The sequence below is a fragment of the Buteo buteo genome, chromosome 6, assembly GCF_964188355.1.
Source record: "Buteo buteo chromosome 6, bButBut1.hap1.1, whole genome shotgun sequence".
Lineage (NCBI taxonomy): Eukaryota > Metazoa > Chordata > Aves > Accipitriformes > Accipitridae > Buteo > Buteo buteo.
The window spans coordinates 13,032,680-13,047,146 of NC_134176.1; the positions used below are offsets into that span (position 1 = coordinate 13,032,680).

General features: G+C 38.6%; 1 protein-coding gene across 2 annotated transcripts in view; it reads right to left on the reverse strand.

Annotated features, from left to right (window-relative positions):
• Positions 1 to 721: 721 nt before the first annotated feature.
• The window catches only part of DYNC1H1 (dynein cytoplasmic 1 heavy chain 1), a 46,819-nt gene continuing 33,073 nt past the window's right edge, over positions 722 to 14,467 (reverse strand). The window contains exons 55-78 of one of the 2 annotated variants that reach the window (XM_075029817.1): positions 14,057 to 14,269; positions 13,741 to 13,868; positions 13,169 to 13,322; positions 12,215 to 12,361; positions 11,983 to 12,133; positions 11,521 to 11,774; positions 11,215 to 11,349; positions 11,023 to 11,117; positions 10,759 to 10,933; positions 9,236 to 9,311; positions 7,921 to 8,081; positions 7,534 to 7,645; positions 7,391 to 7,451; positions 6,881 to 7,004; positions 6,421 to 6,534; positions 5,957 to 6,127; positions 5,528 to 5,745; positions 5,173 to 5,276; positions 4,560 to 4,771; positions 3,562 to 3,715; positions 2,608 to 2,750; positions 2,035 to 2,203; positions 1,542 to 1,669; positions 722 to 1,100 (exon numbers count right to left, since the gene is read on the reverse strand). In XM_075029817.1, the coding sequence (XP_074885918.1) occupies positions 972 to 1,100; positions 1,542 to 1,669; positions 2,035 to 2,203; positions 2,608 to 2,750; positions 3,562 to 3,715; positions 4,560 to 4,771; positions 5,173 to 5,276; positions 5,528 to 5,745; positions 5,957 to 6,127; positions 6,421 to 6,534; positions 6,881 to 7,004; positions 7,391 to 7,451; positions 7,534 to 7,645; positions 7,921 to 8,081; positions 9,236 to 9,311; positions 10,759 to 10,933; positions 11,023 to 11,117; positions 11,215 to 11,349; positions 11,521 to 11,774; positions 11,983 to 12,133; positions 12,215 to 12,361; positions 13,169 to 13,322; positions 13,741 to 13,868; positions 14,057 to 14,269 (3,528 nt within the window). In that variant the 3' untranslated portion in view covers positions 722 to 971. Of the gene's footprint in view, positions 1,101 to 1,541; positions 1,670 to 2,034; positions 2,204 to 2,607; positions 2,751 to 3,561; positions 3,716 to 4,559; positions 4,772 to 5,172; positions 5,277 to 5,527; positions 5,746 to 5,956; positions 6,128 to 6,420; positions 6,535 to 6,880; positions 7,005 to 7,390; positions 7,452 to 7,533; positions 7,646 to 7,920; positions 8,082 to 9,235; positions 9,312 to 10,758; positions 10,934 to 11,022; positions 11,118 to 11,214; positions 11,350 to 11,520; positions 11,775 to 11,982; positions 12,134 to 12,214; positions 12,362 to 13,168; positions 13,323 to 13,740; positions 13,869 to 14,056; positions 14,270 to 14,467 lie in introns of those variants that run through there. The other variant, XR_012650671.1, reaches the window with a different exon arrangement.

A 14,467-nucleotide genomic window follows, 5' to 3' on the forward strand; every position in this document is an offset into this window, starting at 1 on the left:
TGAGATTTCTGTTTTGAGATTGAAAAGCTATGCACCTGTATTCTTCATCTGCATCTTTGAACACTTGGTATTAACCACTGTTAGAGAGGACAGGTGTTCTGACAGGAGGGCAAGAAGGGTAGAAATGCTTACCCCATGAATTTATCAAAGCAAGCAAATACCCAAACCATTACAGCAACACAAGCAATCAGCAGGAACTCTCAGCTTTCCTAATTTGCTAACAGTTGGTCACGTTTGCATCTCTGAAATAATACTGTAATTCCTTGTTTAAGCCTTTAATACTATCCTCCTGGGCTTAACGAGACATGAAACTAGAGGCTTATTTCACCACAAAAGCAACTTCGGAAAGAAGCAGCCCTGTGGTCAATAGGACAAGAAAGGCTTGTTTAAGATGCTCTAGCTTCTGAATGCATCTCAGCAGCTGTGTAAATGTAGGTTACTTTGAGCAAGAGCCAGTTCATTACAAATAGTTCATGCAATGGCATCAGATACCATAGCAGATAATGTCAGGCTTTGTGTCTTACTGCACTGAAGATTCACATTCCAAGGTTCTTGTTACCGGAGGTTAGCTGAACCAGCTGCTGAGCGAGCTGTGTGAAGGTCACCAATATGCTTGAATACTGACTTATTACTTGTTATTCTCTGAAAAGATCATAGGTAGTTTTTCCAGACCAAAAAAATCACTGTAAGAATTTTACTTCCAGAAACAGAGAGTCAAAAGTCTTGCTATAGATTTTATTTCATATAACATGATCCATCAAATATCACATCTACCAATAACCATCTAAAGATCTCATTCAATTTTCCTTCAAAGATATCTAGCCTATCAGCTTTCCAATGCACCACCCCCTTTCTTTCTAGTCAACTTAATCCATCTAACAACCAGCCTAACCAGGTTACAAAAGTATACAAGTGAATACTACATAGAAGACTGACAATTACTACAGCATTACCAGTTAAAACAAATCTTTTCACTCAGTACAGAGAACTGCAACACCACGTTCATAGAAGCTACGGGGGTCTTCCTTGGTAGCTATTTCGAAGTCAACCGTGAAAATCAGATCAGCACGAGTGAAGTTCAGATAAACTGGTAAAGTAACCTGGGAAAAAGCATGAATATAAAAGAAGAGTTATGTAAGGTAGCTGAAGAGCATAAGAAGTTTCTATAATACTCCATGCTATTTATGAGATGGGAATTTAGTCTCAGATAACTCTACTCAAAAATATAAGAAATAAACCAGGCCCAATAAATTCACCTAAAGCACAGCCTTTTTAAGTATAAATTCAAGTTTTGGCCTGAACAGCATTAATATTTTTGGATGGCTCTCCTTCTTATCTAACTACAAAGGAAAGACCTAGTCAGCACTAGGTCTGTTTGCTGCTAGCCTGGAATTTAGGTACTAAGTGACACTGAGAATATTAGAAAGGAACAATTTGATTTGTGGTGCCTGATAAAAGTATCCATAAAGCTTCAGGAAAAAAATTACTAGGTATATCTAATTATGAGAGTTCTTCTTAAAATTATTTTTATCAATACTTACAACATTTGCTTTTTTATCAGCATTTGTCTGCTTGATCCAGCGAAGCTGTGTAATGGGCAGTACAGTTGAAATAGCATTCGAAAGTGACAGCTTGTTGTTACTGCATGTAGCTCCCTGAAGCTTCAGGCCTGTAAATTGAAATATGCTTTAGAGTTCTAAGAGCTTTCATACATCCAAATATTGCCTCCCTATGCATCATTTAAGGGCCAAGTCCACTAAATGAGAGGTAAGTATTTCATACTGCAAAATAAAGAGGTTGTAGCAGATATACTATCCAATACCGCTCAAATATACACTGACCTGAGTCTTGAAATTTGTTAGCATTATAAGTACATCCCTACTAACTAGTATTAAACTGATCTTTAATACACACTTTCTGAAGTTGTTTAACTTTTGCAATGGTATGACCTTTTTCATTTGATATAGCCTATTTAATACCAGAAGCTTCTGAAAATATTTTAGAGCAAGGACCCCTTCTTTCTGCTAAGTTTACCTGTGACTCCAAAACTGCATGCATCCAGTACTGCATTCTGTGTAGTTGTAACGTTGACCTCAAGACAGAGTTCTTCAAGGGACCAACTGTTTGCCTGGGCAACATATTGTCTTGTAGCAGTAATATATGCCTCTGGTACAAACAGGCCACCAAGGCACACGTGGATGTTCTATTTGGAGCAGGGGATTTAAAAAAAAAAAAAAAAAAAAAAGAAAAAGTGAAAAAAGTATATCAGCTTCACTATTAATTAATGATTATTGTAAATATTACTTCAGCAACCTATTTACATTAAGATTTTCCTGCTGCTACTGTAACACTGTGTAACTGCTAAACTGCTTCTTCCTCATAAGGCTACTTCTATCATTCTAAAATACTAAGTTTCCCTCTAATCTGTATGAACAGTTAGCCTGCTAAGCCTCACGATTTTGAGATCAGGAGATACTCAACAGTATTTACAAGCACTGACTGAAGTTGTTTTGCCTGAGGAACTATTTAGAAGCCTTCATGTGAAGGCTCCATGAAGTAGTTACACAGCTCCACCAATAACCTCTAAAAGAAGTCAGCACAAGATACCTTTAGTTCTTTTGCTCCACCAGAAGCAGCTGCCTGGGAAATACTCTGCAGCTGTTTAATGCGCTCGCTGAAGTCGGACACCCACTGAATAACAGTCATACCAGCTGGCACTGTGTAATGAGACCAGCTACGAGGCAAAATACCTGTGAAAAACGTGAACAGAATTAAGTTTTGTTTGCATACATGTTACAATTACACACTATTTTGACACTTCACTTTTTCCTCGCAATAGCCATTTAAGACTCAGACCAGGGTATCAGTCAGCCTCTATTGTAAAAGGCTCCTTAGTAAGTGAATGCACTTTCAAAGATTACAAAGCAGATGGCCTCCAGGTCTACTATTTATTTAAAATGACATCCAGTTACAGAAACCCTGCAACAGCAACTTCAGTTACACGCAGCTATATACTGCAGTAACTGCTCTTCAAGTTTTCATGAAGATTTGAGTTTGTTAGAAAAAACTGAAGAGGTCAAGTATCTGTGTTTCAGGAAATGCTTTTGTTCAAAGCAGACAGCAGATCTTCATGTATTACTAGAAGCAGGATGTCTGTGAAAATTCCACATTTATGTATAATCTTGAAACAGAAGTTTAGAGAACTTGAATATTTTCTAGGAGATTTTTATAGGAGTAATATTAGTCACTTTGTGGTATAATAACTTTGCTCCATCACAATTCAGACACTGAAAGAATTTAGTAAGATTTCAGCTTAGAAATTAAGCTGCTGATGTAAACTGTACCAGAAAGCCTGTACCATTAGCTATCTCAACTTGAAATCCCAAACAAAACCAACTGGAATTTTATGCTCGACTCAAAAGTATTGCTTGTATCAAATGGTAAAGTCAGTCCCAATTTTTCTGCCATTTTTTTTTTAAGCTGCTGAGCATAATAGCCTCTAACTTACAGAGTGCAAGAGGTAAAGAGAGCAGTGAGAGATGCTAATTTGAATTACCATACCTTTTACCAGTTCATTTATAAGTGTACGCAAATAATTGGTTTGTTTCTTTTTTCCTTCACACACTTGAACCACATCTGCAAGGTCCTGACGAACATCCTGAAGCAGCTTAGCTCCCATTTTCACCTCTCTCTCAAAGAATCGGAACAAAGGATCCTGATTGTCAAAACATTGAAAGTAAGTTGCAGATCAAAGTTCTTGCTGGAGAACTGCTACAAAAAGCAATCCCAAAATCCTGGATGCACTGTCCAGTGACACTGTGACTACAAACATTAAACATGAAGATGCAGTCTATGGTGCAGAAAGTGATTGCAGAGACTGTTTTACAACTGACAATCTCCTCTCCCTTGGAGAAGCAAGAAAGTAGAAGTCTTAGTTGAATAATTAATTAATAACTACTGCCTGCTGTAGCTCCTTCCAATCAACCTGAGATTCCTTTTCATCAGCACAAAAGGTTCTCACCTACTATCCCAGAGTAAGTCTTTAGCAGCAGTTGGGCAATCATGGGCACATGCAACTGGGGAGCTTATTCCCGAGTTGGAGCTTAGGGTACTACTGTCCAGACCTCAATAGTTTCCTCCAGCCCTTGCAATTTCTGTTCCCAGTTAGCAGAAGCTGCTGCTCTATCTCTCCTCACTGACCATCACTAAATTTTAGCAGTAATTAATGTGCACTGGCTTTAGAGGCAATATCATAAGTAGCAGTCAGTGTGCTACAAGTACAACAGGAAGCACTTGTTTCTTGCTACCTGATCACAGAGAAGCTTCAGAAGCGGTACCCTTGATAGATAGTTTGCCATTGTCTTTCTTCAAATAATCCGCCGAAGACATAAACCAACTTTTAAGAGCACTTCAAGAAACCCAGCAGGGCATTACATAGCGTTGGTACAGGTTCTATTGTCCCCCCCAAACAGTTTAATCAGCGCTTGCAAATCACAATGCACAATGCATCAGAACTTGTGTACTTCCTATGCCCATGTTACATAAAACTTAGTTCTTACCTTAATGTTTTCCACAGTCCGCTTCAGATGGTTTAGAGTTTGTGGGATAAGGTGAAGCCAGTTAGAGGCTGTGGTATGCAGTGTTCTCATCCAGGCTGGGCGACCATCTGATGTAGAATCAGTTCTTGTCTTCTTCTCAGTTTCTGCATAAGCTAGATCATCCTCATCCTCTAGCATCTGCATTTTCAGCATTTTACTGATCATATCTATGCCTAAAACAGAAGATATGCTGTTAATCAGAGAAGCACTGGCATCAAGATGAAAACATCCTATTACATGCAAGAACTAGCACTTTTCTTTTTCCCTAGTCTAGACCTAAGATTCAGAACTGCCTAGCTGTAAGGTGGCTCCAGAGCCGACAACAAAGCTTTCCAGAATCAAGATGGGAGCTTGACTTCTGAGAGGCTGAACGTAACTGCTTTTTTAATTCACAAGCTATTGGTCAGTTTTTGGACTACTCGAGTGTCTTACCTTGCAGAAGTTAAACCAACTACGTTGAAGGAGGAGGGGAAAGCTATCAACTCTGCAGCAGGATTTATATTTCTCTTCTGCTTTTTAGTTTAAATGGTGGCCTAGTAATCTATACAAGACATTGTTAAAGTTCTGGTTTTACCTTGTGTGGTGAGAAGAACTTTCTCTGCATTATTTGGCAGGCCCAGCCATGACGGTGTTTGTGTATCTGGCAGCATCTCAACCCACTGGACAAACTCTTCACGCCTGCAAGTCAGAGTTTTAATATTCATTAGAAGGCTTCCCCTATTAGAATGGCAAGGTAATTCTTTGCCTGAAACAAATGTTTACACGGCTAAATTCCAGCACAGAGATACAGGATAGGGTTTTTTTGGTTGTTGGTTGGTTGGGGTTTTTTTTTGGGGTGGGGGGGTGGGGGTGGTGTTTTTTCTTTTTTTTTTTTTTGAATTTAAAAAAAGAGAAGTTGTACATAGAGATCAGGATAAAGAAAAAAATACCTGATTCCATCTGGCATCTGAATATCTTTGTGTCCATCAACTTTGCAAGCCAGTTTGAATTCACTATCAAAACTTAAAGTAGTGAACAGACGTTCCAAGAAAGTGTTTAACAAACGTTGATCAAATTCATTATCAATACGACCTCCATAGATAGACTGTGCCATCAGTGTCTTTAGTGCAGACCAGGGGATTTTATCAGGTGAAATGTTTTGGCGACCCTGTAAGTAAAATGCAATGTAATTAGCAGGAAACAATCCTTTCCACATCTCCTCTGATCGAGGAATCAGATTCAAAAACTAAGTTAAATTGCCATCAGGTTATTTTTGCCTACTCATTTAGCTTACTACATGCTTCCATGAACAGACTGTTTTACTGAAGATCTTAAGTAATCTAAGTATTACCCATACCTAAGTACACAATACTACTTGCCTTCGCTGTATCATCCAACCATGTGTCTACTGTGTCACAGGCAGACCTCAGATCAGATTCTCCAAATTCATATTTCTTGGACCAACCCAACGGAGCATAGCGCAAGCGCTCTTGGATAATGGCATGGAACCAGGCAAGGAGGAAATACAAACGAGCACGCTCATTTGGAGACTAGGAAGTGCAGAGGGAAAAAAAACAAAACAAAACAAAACCCCACAACTGTTACTCAAGTGAACTGATAAAAATCAAAGGCTGCTAAAAGGCTAGAAAAATATCAGCTTTGATGCTAGATTGCTACCAAAACTGAATATATTTTATCAACAGAAGCAGCAACTACTACTTCACTTCCATGAGAGAAAAAGCATTCTATGTACATCTTAGAAGCTGAGGTTTTATCATCTAAGGTAAAATTTTAATGAAAACATTCTTCCATTTTCTTTCATCTACACAAACTGCAGCCTTACCTTGCACATTCTAGAAACCGGAATGCTACTGAAAGTCCTCAGCATGTTTGCCTTTACACCAGGAGGAGGTTCAAACACAAAGATTCGGCCGGCACGTAACAAATTCACTGGCACCTAGAAAAAGATCGATAAACTCAAATCCAGCTCCTTTAGCATTCACTAAATTAAATGCCTCTAACAGTACAGTTTGCATTAGCTTCAAAACCTCATTGTAAGCACAGACAGTAAAGTCCTGCCTTTCTTTTGCAGGGTAGGGGAAGCAGCAAAAGGAATGGTATGAAGTTTTCAGCTACAATTAAGTTATCAGAAACCAAGGCTAGTAACCACCCTGACAAGCATGTATTCTCCTTTTGCTTTACTGCATAAAGGCAGTCATGAGAAAACCTTCCCCAGGTAGTAGCACTTTTGGCTCTGCAAGCTGGTTACTCTATCAGAGAATCAAATTTCAAATCAACATTACCTTTGGATTAATCTCCATGGTAAGGAAGAGTCTGAAGCAAGCATGGGGTTGTAGGGAATGTAGCTTCTTCTCTAGTTGCATGAGCCAGCCAGGAGCCAGGTGAACGTTCTTCAGCATTACCCATCTGTGAAGTTTTGAAACAGAACAAGCGCTTTTTAGCGTACAGCTTAGGGATCCTGGCTATAATCACCATAAAGAGTAACAGAATATGGTATCTATGCTACAGATTTTCCTCCCTTTTAAACCTGTCTTCTACACAGAATCAGTTACTGTATACTGTAAATGGGCTAACTTTCCTGTTTTGCAGATACAACCTATTTCTCTTGAAAATATTTAAATCGAAGAGAAGTTGTGAACAGCTATGCTGAAGTTATTACAAATTTCAGTTCAGAAGATAGTCCTAATTTTTTTTACTCATAGTTTTACCCATTTAGCCAATAGATTACTTCCCCCTTCCCTGTTTACCTTTCTACTAGGCAGTACTCTAGCTACAAAGGAGATAGAACTTACCTTCCAGATTTCACTGCTGTGTTTATTGCTTTATCTGCTTGGTTAAACCCTTCAGCAGAACCTAAAAAACAGAGAGGTTGCTAAAGCTCTTACTGCTAACAATTTCATTTATGATTAGATGATGAAATAAGGTATGTTCTTACCAATAGCAATAGAGGTAATCTGTGTATTCTGCTCAGCTGCAAGGTCTTCAACATGACCACTGGCATCGTAACCAGGCACTGAACACATCAGCACAGGGGTATTAGGTTTCACCTGTTGTCCGAGAAGTTTAAAAGGATACAAATCAGTCAATACATGAATACGAGAATGCAGTAAGCTCAGTCCTTCTTCACTCTGTCTAGCTAAAGACATTACACTACTCTTAGTTTTACATTAACAAATAGGAAAACAATCCACTCCTCATACCATGGGAAGAAGGATAAGTGGAAGAAATGTTCCGGAGGATAGCTTTACTCACTACAGAACTCATGCAAGGTGGCGCTAAGCACTACCTCAGGATTTTAGCCTTTCAAAAACAAGCAGGTTACCTCTGTATCTACAATGTGTGTCAGATCTAAAGGCTGCTCCATAATGGACATGAAAGACTCTCCAAGATTTGTTGAAACAAAGGTATGTGCCATTGCCAACAAACGATCTGGACGGAAGGCCTGGATCAGGAGCAAGCGATGGATGGCCTGTCCAATAGGAGCTGAGAAGAGGAGACAGGATTAAATGGAAAGGTAAGAAAACCATCCTCAACATCTTCCTCTCTTCCAATTCTCTGTTCAGTTTTTCCCGTCTTGTTCTGAAGACCAGATATTTAGAAACTCGGTTATCGCTTTGAAAGATCTGTTGCAACATCTTAATGGAATGCTTATATTCTGTCTTCACTTTGGCAGTCCAAAGAAACTTACCATCTTCAGTTGGTTTGTCTTCTGCGACATTTTAATTACCTGCTCAATTGCTCACTTTGTGAGCCCTTTAAAAGCCTACCTTGGCAAGATGCTTTTGCATTCTACTGAAATGCTACTGGTTTACAAAATCTACACTCTAGAAGAATTGCCATGAAGTGATTTTAACTTTAAGGGACAATAGATCTCTTCACATCTTCTCACTCATTCAATAATCTGCTGTTCTGCTAGACTTTGAAGTATTGTATACTTGTCTAGCATGGACAGGATAGGTGACCTAGAGCTGCTTCAGTTAATGGTCAAGCAGCTTTACAGTAGCTAGTAAACACAAGCTTAGAATCCTTAATTTAGAAAGCCACCTCCAGGAATGAGCCCTGAATGATCACAGATGTCAAACACTTCCTAACATTACCTTTCAGACAGGGGAGGAACTGTAAGGCAACAATTACCCTTAAGTTCTAACTCTTAACAAATTAGCACTAACAACTAATGCAGCAAGAATTAATACCTCATGCTTAGATACAACTGCAGGAAGAAACATTCTAGTAGACCAGCCCTGTCCTCAGAAAATCTGTGTCTTGTTTAAAGTATTGAGCTGTTTCCAGATTTGCAATGACTAAGGTTAATCCAAACTATTATGTAATCTAATGAGATTGTAGAAATACGTTTCATCCTTGGTGGAAGACTAGATCACAGGTTAAGCTGCAGGAACCAAGTGTAGTAACTACTGCTTATAAAAGTTTGCTTTTAAAAAACAAAACAAGCCAACAAACAAACAAACCCACAAAACCAAACCCACCAGACCTGACGTTCTTTCACAGTCCCAACTTTATCATCTTCCCAGGCATTAAGGTCCAAATTAAAGTTCTACTTTAGAATTGCTTTAAAATCATAGTAGTTGTACTTAGATTAGTACAGTAGGATTGGTTTGGACACTAGTGCAATAACTTACTTGCAGGTTTTTCTTCAGTCCAAAGGTATGGTACAGTCTGCTCTGGTGAACTGCTATCCAGCCAGATACAGAATTGCTATATTGAAAGAAAATGCAAAAAAACTTGAAATGGAGTTTCATGGCAGCAAAAATCTGCTGCAAGGTGCAGGTCCTGTTCATGGTACAAGAGATGTTCAACCTCAGCCTTAAAATCTAGAATTTAATGTACTGCAGAAGTGTTCAGCTACATACCAACTTTCAGCAGGAAACAAAGATTGCTAGGGTAGGGTTGAACTTGGTACAGCCCAAACTCTACTAACCTTGGTTTGGATTTGCAAACAGATCTTTAAAAATTCTAATGAGTAGCTAAATGTTTAAACAACGAAATGCACAAGTCTGTAAGATTTTTCCCATTTAATGCTCATACCTTATCATCTACCTTTAGAATAAAAATTTAGATTGAGTACCAGATGAAGCATTTGAGCTTCCATCTATGAGTAAATCTTGAGAAATAAGACAGGGCTAACACTATTAAACAGAAGCATTATTATTTTAACAAAATTAAGTTAAACATTAAACTTAGCCCCAAATATTGTCCAACACTCAACATAGTTTGGTCTTTTCCAAGGCTTATAGACATGTATGGTTTAAGTGTTTCATATATATAAATGGTTTGAATGTTTCCCTGAACAAGACTGCAACTTGACCACCACATTTATTAAGTTCTCGACTCATTTTTCTTCAATGAATTTCTCCAAGTTCTGTTTTTTAAAAACAAAAATCCACATCTAAAAGTCAAACTATGCTTTGTCTATTATGCTTTCTTTAGATGTGTCCAATCATTTCACTGATATGCCCTAGTTCTGCACTGCTTCCACCACCACTGATTCTACAGATCTTTACCAAGTCCCAGCCCAAGCTATACGTTATTTTACCCCACGTTGAAGAGTTTGAGGAAAATTAGCGACACAGCAAGAGAATTCAACTTTAAATATAAAAACTAGGCAGGGCAACCAAACAGGTACTATTTAAGATATGGACATATTTTGGAACATACAGTTTCCCAGTCAGGGGACACATGTATTCTTAGAACACTTCAGTCATGAGAAGGAGCAGAGTGTTCAGCAGCTGAGCACTACCCAAATTTATTCAAAATAGTAATATCCAAGAGCCCACCATTATGATGTTATGTATAGCTAGGGCTGCTCCCCACTACTGCGTAATTATTTTACAATAGCAATACAGTAAAAGACACACAGTATTGCACTTTCTGCTACCACAGGAACCAAAGCTGATCGCAAAGTTAGATGAATGGTGAAGCTGCTTCCAAGGCTGAGTGATGAACAATGCTGGTATTTACAACTCAAGTTTTATAGCTGGATTACAAATGAAGTAAGAACATTCATTTCCACAACTAGTCAATCTGTAAGGCTTCCCTTCTCATACTAGAAGAGCTTGCTTGTAAGCGTGAAGCTCTTGAAACAGACACCTAAAAAGCTTAACCAGATAGTTTAGTGCAGAAACAAACCCTAGCCAACACTCACCTCATCAGCCTGAACTTTTGAAACAAGGTCCTTAAATGCAGGAAGGCAGCTCAACCTCATCATTGCTTCTGTTTGCTCTACAGTCAAACCATTGATTTTGGGGAGAGATGCAGTGTTTAGTACAATCTCCTTCCCTCTCAAGAAGTGCTGGAATTCTGCATCATATGTGGGCTCCCTAATGTAAGGGAAAAGAAGACTTTAGCTAGGTCCCTTCAAGACATCCCTCCCTTTTTCAACTAAAGTGAAGCTAGAAAACACGTTTACCCAATAGTGCCTTTCAGTTTAATCCGGGCCAACAACATAGCAAATGTTATATGATCTTGATGCAGCATGCCACGTGCCACTCTATTGAAAGCCACCTACCAACAAAACAGTGAAGTTAGCAGCATAAGAGGCCTTGAACTCCAACCCTTCAAAATGATGAAAGAATTACATTTACTGATTAAAAAACTGAACCTGGAAGAGATCCTTTGTGATGATTGAGAGACGCTGAGTATGGTCTGTAATTCCCTTCAGGTTTGGGTTCTCATACAAGACATTGTGATAGATGTCCAAGAAAAACTGGAGAGAGTATTGGTACAGGAAATGTATCTGAAAGACACAAGAGTTTGGCTTTTCTCTCTAGAGTCCTGCTGTTTGATAGTCAATGGCTTATGCCTACCAAACTGCAATATGGTAGCCAGGGCTGGAATTAGGCAGTGCCTATTTAGCTTTGAACAGTAAATATATGAAGCTTCTGGTAGGAAGAACAACTCATCCTACCTGTTTCAGTGACTCCATAGTAAAGTAGATACTGCTGCATGCTGTAGAAAGAGGCAAGTACTGCTGAGAAACAGTCTCCACTTCTTGCATGACAATATCAGTCTCTTCTACTTTCCTGGTGACCTCTGCTGCTTCCTTCTTCAGGTTCTCAAGAGTAGTAATGATGGTGTCATCATCCAGGATACGTCCCTTCACTTCATTAAGCGCTTGTAGCAGGGATTTTTCTAACTGACGCAAGCGCAGCTGAAATTCACCTTAATTAGAAGAAAAATCAGGTTACGTATTTTATAGGAGTGTTTGTTTCTAAGAATTATATGAATTGTGTATGCTTTCCCATTGGACATCCTGAAAAAGCAAGAGTATCAGCTCTAAAGACATTTCACTATGTATTTCTACAACTACAGTAAAGCCATTGTATTCTTTTACAACAGGAGGAAGTTACTTTAATTTTGGTAAGCATACCCTGAAGCTTGAGCAGGTCAGAGCGTTTTTCATCAACATCTGGTCTTTCAGCTTTCAGGACTTCATTTAGACACTGGCTCTGTAAGCTGCTGCGAGTTACTGTAAAGTTCACAAATGTAACACGAGAGCAGAGGTCTGGTGGGAATTCAACCTATCACAGGAAACACAAAAAATTTTCTCAGCTCTCTGACATCCTATTTCTACAAACAGGACAGCCTTTTGTTTTACTTACTGTTGGATCTCTGGTAGAGAGGAAGATAACGAAGGATGGTGACAAATCAATATCTTGGTCTCCCAGAGTAATCAGAACTCTGCCTCCAGTTCTCCGGACTTCACGATTCAGAACAGGATTCAGAACTGGATCATAGCTCTCCACATCCTATAAGCAGAGATGTGTTAAGAGATTCTGTTGCTTGCAAGTGTCTCAAACTAAAAATCCTGGTTCAACTGGGGCTTAAAGCTCTGGTAAGCAAGCAATTTGCAGTTCGTTTGGAATATGGATCATGTTCAGAACATTTTTCCGCTTTAGATTTGTAGTTGAGCTACACAAGCACAGAATTTGGGCTATTAGCATACAAAATCTCAGAAGGGGAGTATTATTAATGGTTGTAATTGTGTTATAGTTCTAATCCATAAGCCCTATCCTAAGCAGCACAAGCAACAGTTACTGATCTTGTCTATGAGCTAATCCCTTGTCTTCCCATTTCCATACGAAGAAACGAAAAAGATATTAATCTCAAGTGAAAGTCAACTATTCCTACAGTTGCCTACTTCTTTGTATTACCGAAACTTCCTCCTGCTACTCAGAGTACATTTAATTCTAGATAACTAGCTGTATTAGGTGCTATTATCTATGACAAGAGATAGCATATGGAAACAAAGAAACAGACGAACAGGTTGCATGTCATTTTATAGAGTGGAGGTAAAGAAAGATCATTTCAAAATAAAAACATTTGATCTTGAAATGGTGGGAAAAGGAAATATGTTCTTTTGATTGTGTATCTCACTAATTGTATTTTTCTCAGGTCTAACACCTTGCATATCACTCCGTACTAGTTCACTTGTTAAAATATGGTTTGAAAATAGAGTCATTTGCATCTTACTAACAGAACAATTGCAAACTTTTCTAGTACACAGGGCAAAATTCAAGAATTTTAAACAGTTTTTACACGATCATGCAACTAACCTGGACTAGAAGTGGGTTACCAAATCTCAAGGCACTTTCCAAGTTCTTCCTGAAAGCGTCATCCAAGAAACTAGTACGAGTTATCTTACGGTCTTTATATTCATTCATGATAAACTCTGTAGCTTGCCCAGAGGGATCAATGATCAATGGATACCTAAGTTAGTAATAAAACACTTTCATTATTTGGGTTTTAACTGCAGACAGCCTCTAAGCAGTTTTATGAATTTAGGTTGCATTATTAGTCTCAACTCTAAAAGCTTGTGTATTGAAGAAGTTGGCCAGGTTCAATGGCTTATTTCAGTTCAGAGTTTTGAAAGGTAAGTCTGTATTGGGCACAAAACAACTTCAATTCAAGCCAACTTATTTTAACAGCTAAGCATAACAAAAAAGGCAAGCAAAGACAAATGAGAGTTTTTATGTTTACAACCAGTTGAGAAGCTTTTACAAACATTAGAAGCTCTCACAACAGTGAAACAGTGCTTTGAAAAAGTTACTGTGATTCTTTGATAGGTGCAAAACCCTGCCTGCTGCAAGAACGTTGCTTTAGAATTCTACATCTTAGAACGAAATACCTATTAAACCGCTTGAGCATGATGGCATTCTCAGTGCACAGGTCGTCTGCAGGTAGAGAACTTGCTTGCCAGCGAAGCCGCTCATCTGCGTTGGAAAGGTACTCTGTCCTTGCAATGTCTGTACGGAACTGCAAGAAGTACACAGAGTTAATATTTGACTAGAGATTCTCCAACTAGCTGGTGAAGACATTTTGAGTAAATGCAGCTCGACAAGGTATTCTTTTCCAATAGCTCCATTCTTTACTTAGCCATCTTAAAGCTTCTTTTAACTGTTGCAGTAAATTGATTTGCAGTTAACTCATGACTGTATCTTTACCTGGATATTTGCTTGCTGCAAATGGTGAGACCACGTAGTGAACAGATTCTGACGCATCTGCTGATCAAAGTAGCCAGCATAGGCAATAAAAGCTCCTGAAAGTAAGCAGTCTCCTGCAATAGTAGACATCTGGTTCTTGAAAGTTTCACTTGTCTTCTCCCATCTTTCACGTTCAGCAGAAAGACTCTTCAGAAGAGCTGTGCTACGGTTTACCTAGAAATAAGTGGTGAAGTAGACTCTTTAGATGACAGATTTTTATAGTATTACAAGTCTCTCAGGACACTTAAATATTGACTCAAGGCCCAAGTTAAATTTAAAAGCTTGGAATGAAATTAAAGTTGTGTTTCTTCACTTCAGTGTTAATTTATCATGTTGTTTTTAACTGTTATCTTGATGAACTTAAAAGTGCTA